Here is a 19,052-nt window from a genome sequence, read left to right as displayed (position 1 = left end):
TTAAATGAATCAGCAAAATATTAATCTATGGGAGACCTACTCTGTCTAACTACTTCTGGGGCGTGAGTCCGATCGGCACAAAAACTTGCATATAGACTCGGAGGACCCTCGTGACAAGAATTTATCAAAAGAATTTTGATAGCTAAAACATTGTGCAAGTTATAAAGACCAACTTCCTGTAGGTGGGTGTCGAAACAGGAACGGTTGTATCTTGACAACGGCTATTCCGATGGACACAATACTTAATACGGTTGTTCCTCATGTGCTAATGAGGCTGTGTGCCAAATATGGCGTCAATCGGCATTTAGATGGCGCTGTTTTAATTTTTTTAATTAAACACCAAAACCTCCTTTTTTAACTCCTAGTAGAGCGTGAGTCCCATCTGCACAAAAATGTGCACGTAGACTCGGTGGACCCTCATGACAAAAAGTTATCAGAAGAATTTTGATAGCTACAGTTACAGAGCACCAACTTCCTGTAGGGGGCTGTCAAAACAGGAAGTTGCTTTTCTTACCAACATTTATTCCAATTGCCACTAAATATGACACAGTTGTTCCGCATAAGGGCCTGAGCATCCATGCCAAATTTAAAGTGAATCAGCCATTAGATGGCGCTGTTAGAAATTTCTTTTATTAATTAGCCACATCGCGATATATGGGAAACCTACTTTGTCTAACTCCTCCTGGGCCGTGAGTCCAATCTGCACGAAAACTTGGATATAGACTCGGTGGACCCTCGTGACTAAAAGTTATCAAAAGAATTTTGATAGCTAACACAATGCGCAAGTTATGGAGGACCAACTTCCTGTAGGTGGCTGTTGAAACAGCAACGGTTGTATCTTGGAAAAAGTTATTCCGATTTACATGAAACTTAGAATGTGTTGTCTACATGTGATGTTGCGTCTGCCAGTACCCCCCGATGCAAGAAGCGAGGGCCCGTCATCGCTGCTTGCAGCTTTAATTTGTTTGTTTTTTTTACCTTACTTTATAAACATGGTGGGGTATACAAACATGTTTTTCTACAAAACCATTTTGTTTTTTTTATCTAACGAGAGAAGTCAAACTTTTTTTGTTCTAAATGTTGTCTAAACACAATCTGCACAAGCTTTCACTTAGTCTGAAGTCAAAACTGATTTAAAAATCAGGAACTATTTGATCACAGAATAAGTACACAAGATTACAAATCTGACCAGGCATTGATTGATGCTTCTTCTTATGACCTTGCACCTACGTGATCTGAGTATAATTACCCCCTTTTCAAGTCTTCAAGCAAAAACAACCAGGCTGGGCCAGTTTTCACCAGGATGAATTCATTGTGCAAACAAAAACTGGTTTCCATCAGAATGATTTTCTGCGGTTTAAATATGTCTGGTGCTGTGCTTATTGACAACTGTTTATCTGCTCAAAAAGGAACAACAAACCAATCCAAACTTTGTTGGCAGCATTAAGAATGGGGATGTCATATTCCTGTGCTAGAGCCAGTACAATCCCATCAGAAAAATTGCCACAAAAAATAGCAACAATGGACACAGCTTGCAGCTGCTTGTGCAGTTAATTACACAATTAACAACTCTGGAAAAAAATACAATAGATTTTCAATCAATATGACAATAATTCAGTTAGGACAAAATGGACTGTATTTATATAGCGCTTTTCTAGTCTTAACGAATACTTGAAGCACTTTAACATATTACAGGAACCCTTCCAAATTCACACACATTCACACACTGGTGGCCGAGGTTGTCGTACAAGGAGCTACCTGCTCATCAGATAAACACACACACACCGACGGCACAGGCCATAAAAATGAGACCCACACACACACACACACACACACACACACACACACAGTAGCTTTAACATTTTAGCTGCGCCTTTTTTGGTTTCAGGTAAGGAGGTCAACCTCAGCTAGTGCAATACACAACGGGAAACCCTGTTCTACACAGAACACTAAACATGTCCAAATTGTCATATTAATACTTGTATTAAAACAAGTATTGTTAGTGGTGAAAACACATCAAACATGGAATGTTGATGAACAAGCTTCCTAATTTCTTCTGAGATCACCTTTGTTCTGTGAGCGAAGCGCCGGCTCTTGGGGCTTGTTGAGGATGACAGACTGCGTGCACTCCTTCCCAACGCCTGCCTGGGCGCGAGCTGGATCCCCCGCCTCCAGTTCTAAACACAACAACAGTGACCAGTAAGAAAACGCTTCACTGCTTACCATCAAATTCAAACAAGCCGTAAAAAAAACAGAAAATACAGTCTTGAGCAGCGATGCTTCAAATAGTATGTGGATATGTGTAAGAAAGTGGGACAGGAAGAAAATAAAAAACCTGTATGACAAAGCAATTAAATACAGAAATCTAGTTCAACGAGTGAAACCAATTCACACTTGTGCACTGAGTGAGTAAGCGTGAACATGGATTTTAGGGTTCGAGGGGACAGAGAGGCTTGAGAATGAGCTCTGAAAGTTTTCTATAAAATGTGTAGTTTTTGGAACATCAAGCTGCAGCTGAGTTTGGAAAAGAGTCATTTCTTCACATAAGTTCTAAGTAAAGAAAAGGAAGGATTTACTCAATATGCAACTGGTATCAGGACAGATGGCAGCAACAGTACAGGAAAAGACTGCTGCCTGTGTTATTTAAACGGTTTTAAAGTTAGGACCCCCCTTAAGTTTTAAAAAAAATCTTGAAATTAAAATGTTAGATATTCTGTGGGAAGTGTTTGACGCACATGGGGATTTTCTTTACTGCAAAAAAAAAAAGTCCATACGCTTTTAAAGTAATAAGAAAATTATGCTCCAAGTCTTTCTCCTTGGTTTCTCTTGACAACCGTTCATCCAATCGACGTCAAACTTGGCAGGTGTGTTGCTGAAGACCCAAGGAAGTGCAGTGTTAGGGTTACAGCCCTATTTCTGATACCGTGGTGGCAGAAATTTTGCCATGGTGGGCCGCCACTACAAAATCAACATAGAGGAAACACTGTAGTGTGTTGTGTACAAACTGTGTGGTGTATTGTATTCAACGGTTAAGCCGTTGAACGGCATTCAGGGTACAGCTCGCTGTCCGTCACTCACTACAGTAGCTGAAGATGATGAAGGAAGCGAGACTGGAGGTGTCAGCGATGTAACTTTCGGAATGAACGTTTTTTTTTTGTTACCGGAAATAGCCTGGTCCAAAATAGTAATAAATGTTGTTAGCATATGGTGCGTATACTGTAGCATTGCTGGGGGACGCAAACTATGTCATGGCGGGTGTACAGTATTGCTCAGGACCCAAGGAAGTGTAGTTGGGTGACAAGTTGTTTGGATGAGCGGTTCTCCAGAGAGGCTGAGCAATGGGCCTGTTCCAAACAGGCCCTACATTGGTGTGTGTGTGTGTGTGTGTGTGTGTGTGTGTGTGTGTGTGTGTGTGTGTGTGTGTGTGTGTGTGTGTGTGTGTGCATACTGTATATATAAAGATAGGATGTGCAGAAGAACGTACAACCCTTGCGTATCAGGGATTAACTGTGTTTAAAGCTATACAAAAATATTACCAGTTTCAGCCAATAAAAGCTGATGTCCGCTCACTGTACAATGTCAATAGACTTTAAGGTGTAGGAAGAAAATATGAAAATAGGTTAGTTTGTAGTGCGAGTTTCACTGATGATGAATGAAGGCCAAAACTTCTCAGTATTTTCAAATGAATTCAACAGTGGCACATCCTCCTGTCCCTCAACATGTGGCCCACAGCTGAGCACCTGGGGGACTCGGTACAGGTGTGGGGTGTGACAGAAGCGGCCATCACCTTTGGCCTTTATCCTCCTCTTCCGTTTCCTAGACGGCCTGAGCCACGCGCTGTCCCTCTTTATTTTCTTTTTCAACTTCTTCTTCAGACTGGACTCTGTGCTCTGGGGCAGACAGATACAGAGATGATTTTTAAAAAAATAAGCAGTACATGTCTTCTGTAAAAAGAGGTGATGTGAGATGAAGTAGTTGGGTTGAGTAATGATGTTGGATCTTACCAAGTCAGACTCTGTGCCCTCCTCCTCTCCCTCTTCTTCTCCAGACTCTTCAGACTCCTGCTCCTCTCCCACCTCCGGCCGAAACACAGAACAGAGTTTATCACCAGCGTTTAGCACGTGACATATTCACACAGGCTTCACTCGTATACATTACATTTGTCAAACTCTAGGCCCGCGTGCCAAATCCGGCCCCTCGCTAATTCTGATCTGGCCTGCATATCAATTTAGTATCACCTTTGGCCCACCTAGTTGTGCGGCAAACCAAAAACATGGGAAGCTGTTTTTCAACATGCCGAATTTGCGACTCAGAAATTCCCACGGAACCAGAGAGTTTGCATATTCAGGTTGTGAAAGAGCTTGTTGTGAGTCAGCTGTGTGGTAGCCTACTTCGAAAATGTAATCATTGTTTTTGCTTGATTTGCTCAATTCTAGGATGGCTTTGGAACGTTTTTGCTGACTTTTTCAGGGCTCTATGTGAACCAAACTGTAAATGAGAAGACGATATGAGACATGCAATAATTGAGTCAAAGATGTTTGACTTTTTTGATGAAATAAAAAGCATGTCAATAAACTATACATGTCTGGCCCTTGATGTGATTCTCTTTTTCCAGTGTGGCCCTTAGCGAAATTGAGTTAGACACCCCTGCATTAGGGTCACACAGTAATACTTCTCTCTCTCTCCCCTTTGATGTCTTCATCTGTCCTGTGAAAATAAAGGCCTAAAAAAGCCCCAAAAAATTATATTATACTCGTGTAATTTCAGCTGACAATAGGCTCACCTGGGAAATTAGCTTTCCCACAGACAGCAAGTAAAACATCTGACTGAATGTTTCAATGTATTTCATCTTGTCGACACTGACATTTTTTAAGACCCTGAATATTCAGTCACAAAGTGCTACCCAACACAGATGCTGCCTGACTTAAATCAAAAGATTATGAAGCTCCTTCTACTTTCTGCGCACAATAAAAACATTTCATGCAACAGTTCTACAATTATACTGCTGTAAACAGGCGCCGAAGTTTTGCACTTTGCATAAAATGTTTAAAAAGGGATTCATGTTCCAACCTGAGAGATGGTTTCAGATGCTGCTTCCTGTGCAGCACAGATAGGTTCTTCTTTTGGCTGCCGTCGCTCCTCTTCCTCAGACTCCACCTCCTCCGACTCTTCCTCCTCGGACACATTTTCCACCTTCTCCCCATTTAGGTTTGCTACCTCTTTAGTCTGTGAGGCAAGAGAGGAGTAGATGATGACCATTAACAAAATATGCTGTTAAATATACTTCAGTGGTGACACTGAAATGTATCAAAACTGTCAAGTATTAACAAGGCATCAAATATATGGTGACATTCTAAAGATTGTTGACTGATCCGATCAGATGGTTTAAATAAAAAAAATGGGCCAGTTTCAGATTATTTTTCTTCAGTAAAGTTTGTGTATGGCTGCTTAATTTGGCTTTTTCTGTTAAACAGTTAACAGGTTGTTTTTTTAAAGAATATGTTGTTTCTCTCCACATTTGGAATGTCTTGGACTACACCTGGTCAGACCTCAAAAACATCAGACTTAGTGCGACACCTTTTGCTGACATTCAAGTCACAACAACAGTTCAAAAAGCATCAAAAGCAAGAGTAGAATGGGTTTAGGTGAATAAACGGGGTTGGCAGTAGCTCAGTCCGTGAGGACTAGGCTAGGGAACTGGAGGGTCGCCGGTTCAAGTACCTGTGCGGACAGAGTACTGGTAGCTGGAGAGGTGCCAGTTCACCTCCTGGGCATGGGCAGCCCCCTCACTCTCCATTAGTGCATGTATAGGTCCTTGGCCTGTGTGTTATAACTAAAAACTGAGTGAAATCACTTTTCTTTTTTTCCTTGCGGGATCAATAAAGTGTCTTTTAATGTCTTAAAAGGAACCTATTATGCTTTTCCGTATTTTTGGTCATATCTATGTTACAAATAAAACAGGTTATGTCAAATCATGTTAAACGTGGCCAAAGCTCAACAGGTAAAGGTTTTTCAGAGAAATCCCCCTTAGCAGAAAGCTCAGATTTCCCAATGTTCTGAACACTCCACTTTCAACGGGGTTTTTTCTACTGCTCCGTGTCACGTAACTCGGAGCTGGGTTTCTATAGCTGCATCTTATGTCCCCTTTTTGAAAGCCCTTATTTCTACCCAGAGGATTGAGGATCGGGGAGGGATCACCTAGGAGATATAGGCGAGGATACACGAGAGCAGCCTTCCCAGAAGTCATGCAGCTGAAAGACTTGCTAACTCCGCCCATACAGCTGCAGATTCACTCACACACTCGCTCATATTATGCCCGTGATTTCCTCGCAAGGAAGGGAGGCAAGTGGAGGAGTCGGGGATGCAATTTAAAATGCTCATTTTATGCTTTTTGGCTTTTTCCCCCCCTTTCATTTATTGTGTTTATATATATATATATAATCTCCAACAGAAAACACTGTTCACAAACTGCTCCAAACAGCTCTATTGTAGTCCAGCCTTTACTTCAGAGACAAACACGGTCACTTTGTAACACACGTTATAATGCTCGCCTAGCTGCTAGCGTGGCACGCCCTCATACTCTGCTTCTGACTGGCTAGTAGTCCTTACCTAGGTAATGTGCGACTCCCAACAAAGATGGAACAGAAGTGAGATGTCTCACTTTGTAGCTAAAACAGAGAGCTCAACACACAGGGTGAAAAGAGGAGCTGCAGCAATGTGCAGTACAACAATAATATGATGCTTTTGGAAAATTAAACCATGTAAACCTATTCTGATATAACCTCTAAAGACAATTATGAACCAGAAAATGAGCATAAAATGAGCACTTTAAGCGACACAAGATGCAGCTTATGATTGGTCATCTGCACCAGGCACGCGACTGAGGCGTGTTTTTAGGCTAACGTTTATTGTCACATCAAGTACTGCAGCTACATGCGAACGCCAGATAAGATGTAATCTTGGCCACCAATGTTGTTTATTTCTCCCCGATTTCCAGGCCACATTACTGCTGGAACATGTCCGGTTGTATAGTATTTGGTTAAGAAGCCTTTATTGGTGATTTTTCACAGTACAAAGTCCTGCTATAAACTCCTTTGCAGTTAGTCTCCAGCTGCATTGAGTGCGACAGCAGAGATTCCCGGAGACTCTGAGATACGGAAACACGCTGACCAATCAGAGCAGACTGGGCTTTTTCAGGAGGGAGGAGGGGGGCTTAAAGAGACAGGCGCTTCAACAGAGCGTCTCAGACAGAGGCTGAATACAGGTGCAGCAGCCATGGCAGTACAAGAAAACTAGTAGAAAACACAAAATACAAGCATGAATCTGAAAACAGCATATAATAGGTCACCTTAATTATCTTAACGTGTGCCAGAGTGACCTTTTAAACTTGCTTAATGTAGTGATTTGGATTTGTTGTTTGTTCCAACGTGAGATGTCACACAAATGGTTCAATGAAGACCTCCCTTAAACTGGGTTTGTTTTGACAAATGTGAGGAACACTGACCTGCGGGCTCTTGGCAGACTGCTGTAGCTCCTTAAACATTTCCAGCACACTTCTCTGCCGAAGCACTTTGGTTTTCTTCTTGGGAACCAGACTGTACATTCCCATCCTCCTCTTCTTCTTACGGGATGACAACCCTCCTGAGTAGGGACCTACAACACACACATTAACGGCAAAACGGTCAATAGAGATGATGCTCTGGTCTGGTCCACTGATTACGTTTCTTTTTTCTCTACAGTAGGCCAGTTTCTGTCGTGCTAACGGAGTCTCACCTAGTTGGAGCTTGGCTGGGGCTGAAGGAGCCGAGGGGGCTGTAGGAGTCTCAGGGGCTGGAGGAGTCTCAGGGGCTGGAGGAGTCTCAGGGGCTGGAGGAGTCTCAGGGGCTGGAGGAGTCTCAAGGGCTGGAGGAGTCTCAAGGGCTGCCGGAGTCTCAAGGGCTGCCGGAGTCTCAGGGGCTGCCGGAGGAGCCGGAGGTGTCGCGGGAGCTGGAGAAGCCGGAGGGGCCACGGGAGCTGGAGGAGGTGCTGGTGAATCCAATGAAGCAGTTTGTGCTGAAGCTAGCGTATCCGGCGGACTCTGAGGTAGATGGTTCGGCGCGGAGGGTTGCTGCAAGGATTTTGGAGCATCAGGTGCAACAGGAGTCTCCATTTTCTCCATTTTGGCACTCTTTGCTTCTCTTAATTCCCTGTTAAGAAGCTGTAGGTAACAAGAACCAAAATCTTTTATGACCACTATGTTTTAAGATTTTAATTAGGGCAGGGTATCATTAAAAAATAAAATACTGTGACTTTGATACCGGATCCTAAAACGGTACTTTCTTTCGATACCAATTAAAAAAAAAAAAAAAAAAGACATTACACATTACGACACAAATCTTTTAATTTATTTTTCAGCTCCTACTACGTGAGCCCCGTGTCTCTGTCAGAGTTTTTCCTGCGTGTGTCTATGACGTGTAAAGTTAGACAGACAATCACAATCATTATTAGATTGAGCCACTGAGCATGCTTATTAGATCACTGACGTTGATGAGATTTACTCCTTAGCTATCTAAGTTTGGTATTGTATTTTTTTTTTTTCAATACTTTAGAGGCAATTCAGTCAGTGCCTAAGAAGTATTGAATTCAGTACACAAAGCTATTTGTTACAGGGAAGGCTCATTGTTGGTTTTTTTTTTTTTTTTTAACCAACTGACATCACAAAATACCCCGATTTGGTTCTTTGAAAAGGGTCATTTCATTTTCACCCAGATATTATGTGCACATGATTGCACGCTGCTGCAAGAAGACACTGACCACTGTGTTTTACGGTAAACAAGGTCCTCCTGCAACAAGCACAGCTCACAAAATCCTCCATTTATACAAAGTGGTGCCTGTAAATACGCTCATTCAATATTAGTTTTCCCATCTTTTGGCTGAATTGTATTGTAATATACCAACATATTGTGTTACTGTTGAACCAAATTCACTCTCTTTCCAAACTTTCTGAAACATTTATGGAGTTGAGTCTGATGTAACGGAACACACGGAGCATTTTGCATACACGTGTCTCGTCAATTAACACAGTATGGACAAAAAGTTGACTGGCCTGCGCAAAGTCCTGACCTCATTTAGGGCTCCACGATATGAGGCAAATATCTAATTGCGATTATTTTTACTGATAGTGCGATTGCGATACGATTCACGATATTGGAGGGAATGATTGTTTTTGTATCATTAGTCTCATTTTTATTGACTAATATTAACATTGAAATAAATTAAAATGAGTCTAGTGTGATTTTAGCAAGTATCTGTACCAAACAAAGATTTTTTTTCCTTTAGTCTGTAGGATAGGATTTGTAGGCCGGGACAGCTCTGCAGCACCACAATACGTCATTCAGAACGGTTTGACACATATTTTGCCATTAACATATTTTTCCATTAACATATTTTGCGCTCCCCCCTGCGATATGGCACTAGCCCATATTGCCATTTCGATACAATTGCGATTAATTGTGCAGCCCTAACCACAACCCCACCAAACAACTTTGAGGATAAACTGGAACACTGACTGAGAGCCTGGCCTCATCACCCAACATCTGTGTTGGTGCCTCACTAATGCTATTGTTGAATGGGAGCCAATCCCTGTAGCCAGGCTCCAAAATGGTGGATGAAGGGCAGATTAACGCCCATAGTTTGGAAGGACACGTTCAACTATACCGTACGTGTGTCCTCATACTTTTTATGGATGTGCATATACTTTTGTTATTTGTTTACTGATAATGGAGAAAAAAAACGTCCTTTATTTAATAGAAAGCAAAGAGAAAAGACTAAGGAGATGCTAATGATGCACCAGATTCTGACGCGTTACCTTTTGTGCCGGGCTGACAGCAGGTCTGGACATGGTCTTGCGCGCTCTGTGTATGGTGACGGGTGCTGGAGGCGGGGCAGGAGACGAGGCGGTGCCATTCTTAGTGTCTGGGGTCTCCCGACCCGACGTAGTCCCCGTGCTGGGGTCAGTCCTTAGTGCACATGAACTCGGTGCGCCGCCAGTCGCCGAGCCCGGGGGAGATTTGGCCGTGTGTCCCCCTGTCGGTGAGCCCGAAGGCAACCAGTTAGTCCTGTGGGGGGGAGCTCCCGAACCTGGCCCCGCTGCAGAGCCGCCTTCCTGCTGCGGCTTAGTGAGAATAAATCCATTGCTTCCAGTAACGGAGCCGTGTGGCGGCTCCGTGTCTGACAGGCCGTTCTCAGTCGCCAGCAGTAAAGTCTTGTTGGCGGTGGCGGAGCCGTGTGTCGGGCTCTTGTGCCTCCTGTCGTCACATTCGGTGCCGTTTAGCATCGTCTCCGCTGGAGGGGAAGAGGCCAGTCTGGCTGCTATCTCTTTGTCTCCATCTATGGAAGAACCAAAAAAACAAAAACCAAGAAATGATGCAAATTACATTGTAAACGGATCATTTTCATAAATGAAGTGCTTTCAAGTTGAATACCTGGTTTATCCTCTCCGTTGCTCGTTGCATCAGGTTCCTCTTTCTTTGTGGATGCACCCTTATCCAAGCTGCCCTTGGCTAGACCAGCGGGCTGATGAAAAACAACAACACATACATCAAGGGAAGATTGAATTCTGACTGACATTTCTTTTATATTCATTCTCGATCAATAACTTTTTTCAATCAATCAATCAGTTGGTCTGATAATAGTTCACATGTTCCCAAAGGCCGGGGTAGCCTCTTTTAAAACCTTTGTTTTGACTGACCAACAGTCCAGAACACAAAAGATATTCAATGTATGATATCAGCGCAGAAACTAAATGTTAGTCGATAGACAGAAAGCTAATCAGCAATAATTTTCATTATCGATTAGCCTAATTGTTGAGGTCATTTTAGCAAGCAAAAATACCAAATACTCTCTGTGAGGATTTTCTGCTTTTGTCTGTTTTATATATATCAATGTAAACTGAAAGTGTGGGGTTTTTAGACTGCTGATCTGCCCAAACAAGACATCTTAGGACTAAATGTTCAATGGACTAGTTAAAACTGATGCAGCCCTAAATGAAATTAAACCGAGAAAAGCAGCAGAATGTTTGGCACTTTGCTTGACTATCAAAATGGCTGTTGATTCACAATCATTTTCTATCGACTGACAACCCGTTTAATTCACAAATTTGTGAGGAGTAAAAAAATTAAATAAAATCAAGGTCCAAGCAGAAGTATCTTCCGTTTATGCACTGAAAGCGGTGTAAAACCTCTTTTCAGTAATGCGTCTTTGTCAGAATGAAAGACTATAGAGTAAGCCAAGAGAATGAGGTCGACCCCCATGCACTTCCATTGTCTGTCTTCTCCCTTTCTATGCTACAGCCAACCAGTAGAGCAGGAGATGCACAACCCGAAGCTTCAAAAGAAATCTTAGCCGCCCACAGACCCGTCTTTACATCTCACAGGAGGAAGCAGTTGAAGAGGAAATGCAAAACTCTCTCTTCCTCCTGTAGCATGACCGTCAACCTCTTGCTCACTTTGGGAAAATGGGCCCAAAGGACACAAAAAAAAAAAAAAAAAAAAAAGAGGCCCAAAGAGAAAAACCCCATCATGAATCCACACTTTTGCTTTCTCTTTGCTCCATTTGTCTTTACACTTAGACAACTTTTTAAATCAAATGTCAGAGTAAAGTGGTCCTAGATCAGTTTGTCCTTAAAGAGCAGCATTCCTAGGACTCGCCGGGAAGGTTGACAGTCTCCCCGACCTTATGTGAGGCTCATACCAAGCAGAATAAAAAAGGTACACAGACACATGGGTGGGGCTGCTCTGGGCTGAGGTCATACAGTATCTAGTGAGTGGTAAAAGCAGGTACTGAATCGGAATGCCTCAAGAAAGCAGAGGAAACATTTTCTCTCTAAACTAGCCCACTTGCAGGACCTGCGAGAAATAAAGACCACCGAAAGCTTAATTTTTGACAAACTGATTCGAGCACTTCAATTCTCCTCTCAAAAAGGGCTCCGACAGTCAAACCCTTAGATTGAACAGACAGCATTGTCCTGAAACCTGCATGCAATCGAGACCCCCCCAACTAAATGAGCCATCAGGACACATTTCCCAAATCATTGTCCAAACACGTGCTCTTGAGTCCCTGAGCCCAACACGAACATGCACCCTGTCATTCTGCAGCCCAATATCTCAGGGTGTTTTCCCAAAGAACATCTAGTCTTGGGACAATCCTCTGTGGTGTATGATCTCAAGTGAGCACATGTGAGGTGTGAGGAGAAGAACACTCCTTTAGCTCATTTTTTAAGTGGAATGGAGACAGCCACAGTTACAACAAAAAAGAACACCAGCCTCATCCCTCCCCCTAGTGGTGGAAAGTGGAACGAACATACTGGAGACAGAAAGGAGAGGGGGGAGGGGGGGAAGGGAGGCAGAGAAGCCTGTCTGCAGATCTCCGCCATTTCGCAACCAGATTGTTTACTGACACAGCGCGGCCATCGCAGCGGTTTTCCACTAGATGGGGAACGTAGGGGTCTGGAGGCTCGTGGATGAGTGTATATGGGCTGCTGAAAGAAGCTCCAAATGTGAAGCCAAGGCTCTTAGTGCTGATCAGGAACCTCAAGTAGCACACCAAACACTGAAAGGATATTAGAATAGACTAAAGCTTCAGCTATGGCTGCAAAAATTAGGCTCCATTGGTTCATAGTTTAAATACCAGAATGGACCTTTCGACAAATAAGCTTAGTAATTATTAGAAATAAATAGCCAACGCTCTTAATATATTATATGTAATATTTGTAATGCTATAAAATACTCTTATGGATTAATCATTCACTGACCCTACAACATTATGTGAACCGTGAATGTGACGAGGCCTGGATGTTTGCACTAATGTGATTTTTAAATCTAGCCTACTAAACAGGTCACGGCTACCTAAATACGAAGCAAACACATTTCACAATAATTAAGCTGTTTAGACAGTCAATGGCTTGCACAAGGTGCCGACACCCAAATGAGATGAAATGAATTTTAAAGAGTATGCGCATTTTACACGGCCTAAGAAGATGAGTTGCCTCCTCTGCCTTCTAACCCAGTGATCCTCACGTATTTGTGAGGAACCCTCATCTCTGGGATGTGAGCAGTTTGACCTAAGGGTGATTTTAACCCCTTTTCAGATTGTCTTGTTTGAATCATTTAGAGGCCTGAAGAGGTAAACTATCTGACATAGACTGAAGGAAAGTCACAAAAATACTTCACTTGTGCAAGCGGAAATCTCCCCCTCCCATCTTTTTAATCATCTTGAGAACCCACGGGTTGACCATGCTGCCCCTTCAACTGTCCCAACCTCAGAATTGGGAACCACTGTTCTAAAGGATATCAAAAAATAAAAATTAATAAAGAATGGGCTTCCTGATATTCTAATGATCTGACACGCATGCCGTGGAATAGCAGTGATCCCAGTCTGCATCTGGCACGGCATCCATCCTCTCTCCTCCCTCACTTCCTGTCACTTCTCTACGGTCCACCATCTAAATAGCCTAAAGGCAAAAATACTTCTATAAAATCCATAAATATTTGAGAGGGTTTTCCATAAGATCTCAAATAAACTAGCTTATAAAAAAAAAAGCCAATCATTTACCTGTCCAATGATTAATTGTGCAAACTGACTGATCATGACATGCCAGGTCTGGCCCTCAGCCAGAAAGCTGCTCAGAAGATCAAAGCCGGTAAACACTGAAGCTCACACCGCAGCTTAACATGCATTCTTTAGGTTGATCAGCAGGCACTGCAGCCTTATGTTCCAGTATATTCTTGATCACATAGCCTAGGCTGCACATCCATCCAGTCCCCTGGGACTTCATTATATACTGACAATGAGAGATAAGAGCAAAAGTGGAGGAGTAGAAGAGGAGGGATGAAAGAAAATCGTATGACAAAAAGGACGTTGGATCCAAGATTTAAACGTCTACTCTCAGGGTAGATTCCTGATCTTCGGGAGGTCAGACGTTCATTTCCATGGATCGAGTTACATCATGTTTTCCGTGCTGTGATTGCTCTGAATACAGCCGTTGTGCTAATCCATGAGGAGATCTCTCCCACAACAGGATCTAGCAAGCCACACTCACATCTCTCTTTGACACAGCAGCACTGCTACCCAAAAAAAATAAAAATAAAACAAAAAGAGAACACCGCTCTTTGAGATTAAAGTCCTTGATTACAGGAATCATGAACAATCAGTTGCTGATTAAGCAGCAGCAACAACTGTCGAGAAGTGCATCTTACAAACTGAGAAACCATCTCAACGAGAAGACCGCAAGAGAGCTTGAACTGGCTGTAACTTTTATAGAAAATGGCTAAAAAAAGGAGCTGAGATGCAAGACTATGCATCTCCTCAGACCATTCAAAGCCAATCAAGGGTGAAGAGTATTAAAGCTAACATGTCTTTTCCCCAGTGTGCCTCCAGGAAGCATCATACCTGCTTTCTTCTCATGGCCTCCATTGAGAAGAAGAAGGCGTCAGAGAGAGAGTGAGAGAGAGCGAGAGAGCGTGTGTGTGTGTGAGGGAGTGTGTGTGTGAGCGAGAGAGAGCAAGAGAGAGAGAGAGAAAGGGGATGACAGAGAAAGGGGAGGGAGATAGAGAGAGAGAGAGAGAGAGAGAACGTGTCGAACAGATTGTTCCTCTTTTCCTTTTCTTTCCCCGCATGCACATTCACCTCGCCGGTCATGTGACCTGGTGGCTCCCTCTGTCGGTCCTCCTCTTCAGAGGGTCTCCACAGAGCATGCTCAGTCAGTTCCCTGGAACTGTAACACCACTCCATTACTTTAAACTACAAGACCTCGTTGCCACTGAAGACATAGCTACACTGGAACAGACTCACCATGCAAATACTGCCTACCCAATAAGCCTGCAGAACATATACCCTACTTGGGCTTTTAATCTAACAAATCATCTTCTCATTTTCTTTCTGTTCTTTTTTAAAAAAAAAAAAAAAAAAAAAAAAAAAAAAAAAAAAATGTATTGTTATCTTGTGTAAAATGGAAATGTATTTTGGTCAATCACGTTTTTTTGGGGAAAAGGGCTATCAGCCACTTTAGGAGCACCAGTAGGAGGAGGAGGAGGAGGGTCAGTATCAGTAATCGGATGTCAGTAAGGAGCCTGATTAGCCAAATGTTTTCAAATGGTGGACATCAGGCCACATCAGAACCTTTTAACGGGAGAGTCTTTTGTCTCCACTGAGCCTCGGGCCAGGGAAGGAAGCAGAACCCAATGCTGCCGGGCCACGCAACAGATATCAGGGAGTCCCAGAACTAACAGACCAAACTGCTATTGAGGAATAAGCCTGAAAAAAAAAATATCCCAAAAGCAGGCCAGCCTTGTTCTCAATATGAACTGAGTGACTAGAAATGTACAATACCAGCTAAGCATAATGCAACATCGAAAAAGCTTCTCTACTTGGTCTGTATTTTTTCTCTATATAACATTGTAATTATCCGTTGATTCTTTTTCAATCAATAATTTAGTCTATAAAATTGCAAAGAATAGTAAAGATGCCCGTTAAAAGCTACCACAACTCACTGTAACGTCTTCTAATGACTTGATTTGTCTGTCCAACAGTCCACAATCCAATTACATGAATAAAGGAAAAAGCAGCAAACGGTCACATCCGTGAATGGCTTTAAAAACAATCAACCGATGACCAGAATAGAAGCTTGTCACTTGCAAAAGTGATATGCGCTTTCTTCTCAGGGGACGTTTCATACACGCAGGAATGCAGATGTAGAGATGTTGGTGGCTGCTCCTGTTTCACAACTAAACAATAAAAAAAAAAAATGTAATAAAAAAACTTGTCCTCCTGATGTAAGGGTTCAGGTTTATTGCCTTTCAGGGCTCAATGCACGAACAGTAGATATCAGATACTGTGGTGTGTATACAAAAGAGAGGTGTGAAGCCAGTCAACAGTTAGCTATGAGCTATGCATCACCCACAAGACACAAAAGGAGGCCACGGATAAGCCAACAGACCAGATACTTATTGCTGACTGACACAACAAAGCCTCGACCTGTACACAAGTAAATTTTGAGCCTGCGACAGTATAATGTGAATCTCATTTTAAATACAAATGTTTGTGCCCCATTTGAGCCTCTATCAGGACTAGAGTTTATGCACTGTAACAAAGTTGATCAGAATCAGAAGGGATCGTTCTTTTCATTGTACTCATGCCACTTTTCCATTGCTATATTTTTGTTTTTTAAGCAGAGTTTTGAGCCAAAAACGATCTCCGCGCACACAAAGTGTTTTTAGCTCCAGTAGAACAACTAATCTCCGTTTAAAAGACGCCCAAACTGCACATCTCATCAATATTCTTGAATACTGGGTGTGCATGTGCCGGGGGTAAACAGGAAGCACAATGTATACTTTTAGCTTTGGCTCAGACATTGAAATAAAATGGTCTCAGAGATGGCGACGTCATGACTGGTAAGACCCAATCAGGCGGTGAAACGTTGGCTTCAACATCGGTGTTGCCAAAGGTCTGCCGTTTGCGGCCGTTTGAGACGGCAACAAAACCCCGGAGATTCCAAACCAAAACAGGGTCAGAAGTCTTTCCAAAGTTCTTCGTTTTAGAGGCTTGGAAATGCCGGAGCAGTGTGAACGCGAGGTGTAAACGTAAACCAAAATGTAGCAATGTAAATGTAGCCTCAGATACAATGAAATGTATACATTGGCTTCTCTTGATGTGCGTCATGATTTAAACACACACACAATAAAGCTGACGATGTCAAACTTCACGGCAACAGGGCCAAAATGTTGAAGCAAAGCAGATGACAGACCCTATGGGCCCTATGAAATCCGTTTTGTTTATTTTTTTCAAATTCCGTTTTTTCGGATTTATTTTTTTTTAGCCCTTTCGGATTTTTCGGATTTGCTTTTCTTTTCACTTCTAAGCTAGCCTAGAAATCTAGATGCACCCTAGCGGCAGCAAATGTAATTGGCAGCCAGGGTCAGTCCAGCAACTCTCCGTTGGCTTGCGAGCTGGAAAAACCAAATTCTGGTCAGGCCAATCACATCGTGTATAGAGTCGGTGGGCTGGCTTAACATAAGGACAGCAGAGTTGCGACTGTTCCGAGCGGTCTTTCGAATCGGCTTTGGCTGTGACTCTGGAAGACTTGGAGTTAAGCGCTGAAGTCATTCTGAAAAAAGGAAGATGTGTTCGGAGTTTTGCCAACCGGATACGGCAAAAGTTTAACTATCAACTAGCGTAGCTCTGATTGGCTATGAGTGCAGAGGGAATTTGAAAGACAACCGTTTATCCTGCCCCTCGGATTGAGCCCTGCCAACGGTGAGTTCCTAGACCCATCATCTTGATGTGGGTCTGCCTTGGCAGGCTACTTCTAAGCAGTATTGACCTTTAAAAACTCAGTGACACAAACTCACAATTCAGCCAATATCCTGTATTGGCAATTTGGCATACCGAAATAAAAGTGTCGACAACAACAAAGATTTTCTTTCCACAGATCTCTAGCGGCACTTTTTGCATGTGCTGGTCAAAGACCCACGGCAGGTGGATCTGCCTGAAGCTGCTGGCGTTTTCTGGGAGCGCGCCTCCCTGATTGCAATGTTTAATAAGAAATGGACGTATCCCCCCCTATCCGTATTCTCTCAAGCGGCCTTGCAACAAAATCTTCCACAAACTCGCGCCTTGCATTGTCGTTGCCTCGATGGTAACCTGGAGGGATTTGCAATCTGTGGATTTAGCTTTGTTCTTGAGATGAGCTTTTGATTTCAAATGGTCGTTACATGTGTCTTTTTACGGGTCCAGTCAATCGTATGTTGACAAAACTTACAAAACGGTTGTTGTAGTAGTCGTCGGGGTATTGTTCAGCCCGGTATTTAGCAGTCAATTCAGAGTTTCTTCATTTTTTTCGCCACCGTTGGCTTATCGGGTTGGCTTAAAAGGTTTTCCCACGCAACAAACTCTACGTGAACGTGAGGACATATGGTTACTAGGCAACATGTTTAACAATGCCATTTGGCCACGGTTAATGTAGAGACCTTTCTACGCTTGTTTATTTAAGGTCAACAAAATACATGCAAATTCCGTGCGATTCCGCGTGTGTAAGAGAATTCCGTTTTCATGTGTAGATTCCCTGATTCCATCCACAGATACTATTGCGAGGCCTCGTCTGTAGCCATGCCAACAGCCCTACCCTCTTCTCTGAAATATCTCAACTATTGGATAGATTGCCATGACATTTTGCTAAAGACATTTGTGTTCCCCAGAGGATGAAGCCTACTGATTTTGGTGATCTTTTCCTCTAGCGCCACGATGAGGTTAACATTTCACAATTGGTGCAAAATATCTTGACAACTTTTGGACCGAGCATACGCGCTTTACCGTTCGTTGTTTTGGTGACTTCAGGGAAGCGGACACTGTGTCTGGAAAAGTGCAGCTGCATGCTACTGGTAAGCAATGTACGTATTCTGTCCTTTATGGTTATAACCAAGGTTATACCAAGGTATGTACCTTAAAATAGCTACATTTCTAAAAACGTGAGGTGCACAAAATTGTTTACAAGACCACAAAGTTCTTCATAGATCTAGCTCTCAAAGCACACCAGATTGATGCATTTAACAAATTTTCTTGCAGTGGAGCATGCCCCGTGCGATATTCTCTCCCATATACCCGCCCTAGCTGCTACTGGCCAGGCGTCCATGCTTACGCAAGGTAACGTAACCCGATTTGTCACCATCAGGATTGAATTTTAACCCTACTACTGGTAAGGTTCTAGTATAGCAAAATGTTGTTTGTTCCATACTTAAAACATTAGAGTTGTAATGAAAATTGAACATTTACACCTTTACTCTTTTGTGCCAAAGCTCGCAATGGTGCAACTGAGTTAGAGTTGTTTTTTATTTATTTATTTATTTATTTTTTTTAAAAGGTGACTATGATGCAAGTACTGTTTTCAGTATTCATTAGTTGGAGGTCCCGCCCTCCATCATCTCTATAGCCCACAAAAATCCGAGGTCAGGGGGGGGGCGCGTTTCTGACTTTGACCTCGGAAAATCCGACTTCAGAGTACAAATGGGACGCACTATAAA

General features: G+C 42.8%; 1 protein-coding gene across 4 annotated transcripts in view; it reads right to left on the bottom strand.

The window, feature by feature from the left end:
* The window catches only part of ehmt1b (euchromatic histone-lysine N-methyltransferase 1b), a 48,239-nt gene that overhangs the window by 19,123 nt on the left and 10,064 nt on the right, over nt 1-19,052 (bottom strand). For 3 of the 4 annotated variants that reach the window (XM_028601278.1, XM_028601277.1, XM_028601275.1), the window contains exons 2-9: nt 10,464-10,554; nt 9,848-10,368; nt 7,774-8,197; nt 7,505-7,653; nt 5,071-5,226; nt 4,005-4,076; nt 3,788-3,890; nt 2,067-2,177 (exon numbers count right to left, since the gene is read on the bottom strand). In XM_028601278.1, coding sequence (XP_028457079.1) covers nt 2,067-2,177; nt 3,788-3,890; nt 4,005-4,076; nt 5,071-5,226; nt 7,505-7,653; nt 7,774-8,197; nt 9,848-10,315 — 1,483 coding nt within the window. In that variant the 5' untranslated portion in view covers nt 10,316-10,368; nt 10,464-10,554. Of the gene's footprint in view, nt 1-2,066; nt 2,178-3,787; nt 3,891-4,004; nt 4,077-5,070; nt 5,227-7,504; nt 7,654-7,773; nt 8,198-9,847; nt 10,369-10,463; nt 10,555-14,427; nt 14,483-19,052 lie in introns of those variants that run through there. The other variant, XM_028601276.1, reaches the window with a different exon arrangement.

This window comes from Perca flavescens, chromosome 16, assembly GCF_004354835.1.
Source record: "Perca flavescens isolate YP-PL-M2 chromosome 16, PFLA_1.0, whole genome shotgun sequence".
NCBI lineage: Eukaryota > Metazoa > Chordata > Actinopteri > Perciformes > Percidae > Perca > Perca flavescens.
The sequence above is the reverse complement of the archived record's forward strand: the minus strand, read 5'-3'. Positions and strand labels throughout refer to the sequence as shown.